Here is a 2,930-nt window from a genome sequence, read left to right on the forward strand (position 1 = left end):
AGAACATGGGGAAGGGTCTGGAGAACTTGGGAGGAGCGGCTGAGGGAGCTGGGGGTGCTGAGCCTGGAGCAAAGGAGGCTCCGGGGAGACCTTCTGGCTCTGAGAACTCCCTGACAGGAGGGTGGAGCCAGGGGGGATCGGTCTCTGCTGCAGTGGTGGAGTCCCCGTCCCTGGAGAGGTTTCCCAGCCGTGTGGAGGTGCTGCTGAGGGACAGGGGGCAGGGGGGACCGGGCAGTGCTGAGGGAGCACTGGGACTGGAGAAGCTGGAAGGGCTTTTCCACCCACATGGTTCGGTGGCTCTGTGAAGCGCAGCGGGTGTCTGTGTGCTGATCCTCACCACAGCCCTTGCACTGTGCTTTCCCCAGGGGAAGTCAATCGATTTTGCAGATGTGACCGAGAGCAACATGCGCTGGATCCAGGACTTCCGTATGAAGTCGTACGCGAACCCGGCCAAGCTGGAGTCCATTGACGGTGAGGCCTTTGCTCCCGGCCAGCACATCCTCTCCATGTACCGGGGAAACTGATGCTGCTTAGAGTTAGACACAGAAAAGGCATGAAACTTGCGACGTAAGAGGAAACCTTGTCAACTACAGCTGTTATTTTCTTATTTATCTGAGACTCGTAGTTCTCTCCTCACATACATGTATGCACTCTGTATTTTCTATCTCTTGTGTATATACACACACTCTATATTGTTGTTTTTAAAAATAAATACCTTGCTGCACTGGGAGCCAGCAGATGTAGCGGTTTTAACTTCACCTGGGTGTGAAGTTAAAAACATAAAAATTGTTCTTTGTCTTCAGAAGGACCTTTTTCACTATTCCACGTTAGTTTCTTTCGTTCATTGAATTTACAGGTTCTGGCTGACTGTCGTGGTGTTGTATTAATTTTGTCAGCGCTGCAGTGGGTTTATGGCCAGGTGTAGTCGCTCCTCACTTGGCTTACAATGAGTTTCTCACTCCTGCCCGCTAGGCACGAGGTACCATGCGCTGCTGATTCCAAACTGTCCCGGAGCTGTGACTGACCTGGCGAACAGCGGTTACCTGGCGAAGATCCTGCAGCACTTCAGCACCGAGAACAGTAGGTGAACATCGTTAGAGATCCGCTAATTAAACCAGTGCTGCCGTGCTGCTCGGTCAGACTGCTGCCTTCCTGCGCCTTAAAGATGTTTGTGTAGCTGAAGAGCTTTCAGAAGGGGAAGGCGCTGCTTCAGACGGATATATCTTAAAAATACCCTCTTTGTATAAATGTGTGAAGAGTCTTGTGAACGCTGCTCCATGCTTTGGCTGTTTGGGGGTGCTCAGGCTGCTTTGCTTTTTCTCTAGAGCCCATCTGTGCCATCGGACACGGGGTCGCAGCTTTGTGCTGTGCCACCAATGAGGATAAGTCCTGGGTGTTTCAGGGATACAGCCTGACAGGGGTAGGTGGAGCCTTTTGCCTTTGTTTGGGGGCGGCGATTGGGGCCCCGCCGGTGATTTCAGGTGCTGGTGTTCCTGGTCTGATCCTGGAACTTCCTACAAATACAAGTCATTGGTTTGGCACCCGTGGTGGGTGTGTGTGGGGGTTGTCGTGGACAGGGGGGTCCAGCACGGGGTGAGTGAGGGGATGGTCCCCTTAGCTGTCATGTGGGGAGTGTTTTCTGCCTGACTACGCAGTTACACTTCAACCTGAGTCAGGAAAACGCTGGAAGTGGCTTCCGCAGCTCTTGGAGTCGCAGTTGAGGGCTTTTAAGAATGCTTTTGTTTTGAATGCTGAGGTGGTGAGGAGTTCTCAAGGTACTCTTTCATTTTCAAAGGAAGTTTTAGGAAAAAAAGGCTGTTTGTACGAACTGAGGAAGTGACCAGATGCTGGTGATGGTTATTTATGTGCAGAGCTCTGACCTCACAGTGTTTACAGGCCGCTCTACCTGCGTGCCAAGATACCTCTGTAGTAGAGCTTCTGAGGCTGAGTATTTACATGCAAAGTTACGATGTTTAGTTCACAGCCCTCCCAGAAGCTGTCAATGCTCTGATGTGCTTGTTTGCTGTTCCAGTCCGTGGCAAGTATTTTAATTAAGGCATAGCTGTAGTTGCTATGAACCATAAAATTCCGTTTCCTCCTGTGCCTGTAAGAACTGACCTACATCCTCATCTTTTTCTCTCTTCATTGGAGCCGTTTCCTGGTTTCCTCCCAAAGCGGAGCGCTGTCGTTTGGACTCTGCAGGTGGCACTGTGTCTGTGTCCACATGCTGGTGTCTGGCACCAAACGGGTCTGCATGTCCCTGAAGTTAAGGCCACGTGCCCCGGTTGGGTCCAGTGGCTGGGCAGGAATTGCCTGGTGTGGTTCTTTGTGTCTCACTCCAGGATTTCCAGTTTGCTCCCCACAGACGCTGTTTGCGGTCATTGGTTTTATGCCTCATTTCTGTTTCATTTCCTGTATATCACTGGGAGAACCGTAGGGGGAACAGAGAAACAACTCGCACGGGAAGTACGTGTTGGTTTTGCTTGGTGCTTTTTTTTTTAATGAAAAGCAAGACAGACTTACATCCCTTTAATCTTTTTCAGCCCTCTGTGTACGAACTGGTACGACAGCCGAATTTTGCCAGTTTGTCCATTATTGTGGAAGATTTTGTGAAGGATTCTGGAGCTACGTTTAGTGGTGAGTTGCTCTTGTTGTCCAGGATGTACCGTTTCGTGGCTGTGTTTTGGGAACGAATGTTCGTGTGCCAGTTGTACCCGGCTGAATAGGACTCTGACAGGTTTCTCATCTCTCGTTCCTGTTTCCTGGGTTTAAACAAATACCCTGGTGGACGCGGAGCTGCTGGGTGGCTGGGAGCCTCTGCTCTGCTGGGAGAGGTCGAGTTCTGCATTTTGGGGTTGTGCAAGCAAATGCCTCGCTCTTTAGAGCTGGAGGCGCTCTGCTGAATGGGTGTGGTCGCTCTGAGTAGTTGT

General features: G+C 51.0%; 1 protein-coding gene across 1 annotated transcript; it reads left to right on the forward strand.

Annotated features, from left to right (window-relative positions):
* Window positions 1-365: 365 nt before the first annotated feature.
* Window positions 366-2,637, forward strand: PDDC1 (Parkinson disease 7 domain containing 1; the record flags this gene model as incomplete). The annotated part of the gene is made up of 4 exons (XM_010137694.1): window positions 366-471; window positions 973-1,080; window positions 1,326-1,420; window positions 2,544-2,637. Coding segments are annotated over 4 exons (403 nt in total), but the record flags the coding sequence as incomplete, so codon positions are not given.
* Between the last annotated feature and the right edge of the window lie 293 nt (window positions 2,638-2,930).

Source organism: Buceros rhinoceros, unplaced genomic scaffold (genome assembly GCF_000710305.1).
Source record: "Buceros rhinoceros silvestris isolate BGI_N320 unplaced genomic scaffold, ASM71030v1 scaffold23706, whole genome shotgun sequence".
Taxonomy (NCBI): Eukaryota; Metazoa; Chordata; class Aves; order Bucerotiformes; family Bucerotidae; genus Buceros; species Buceros rhinoceros.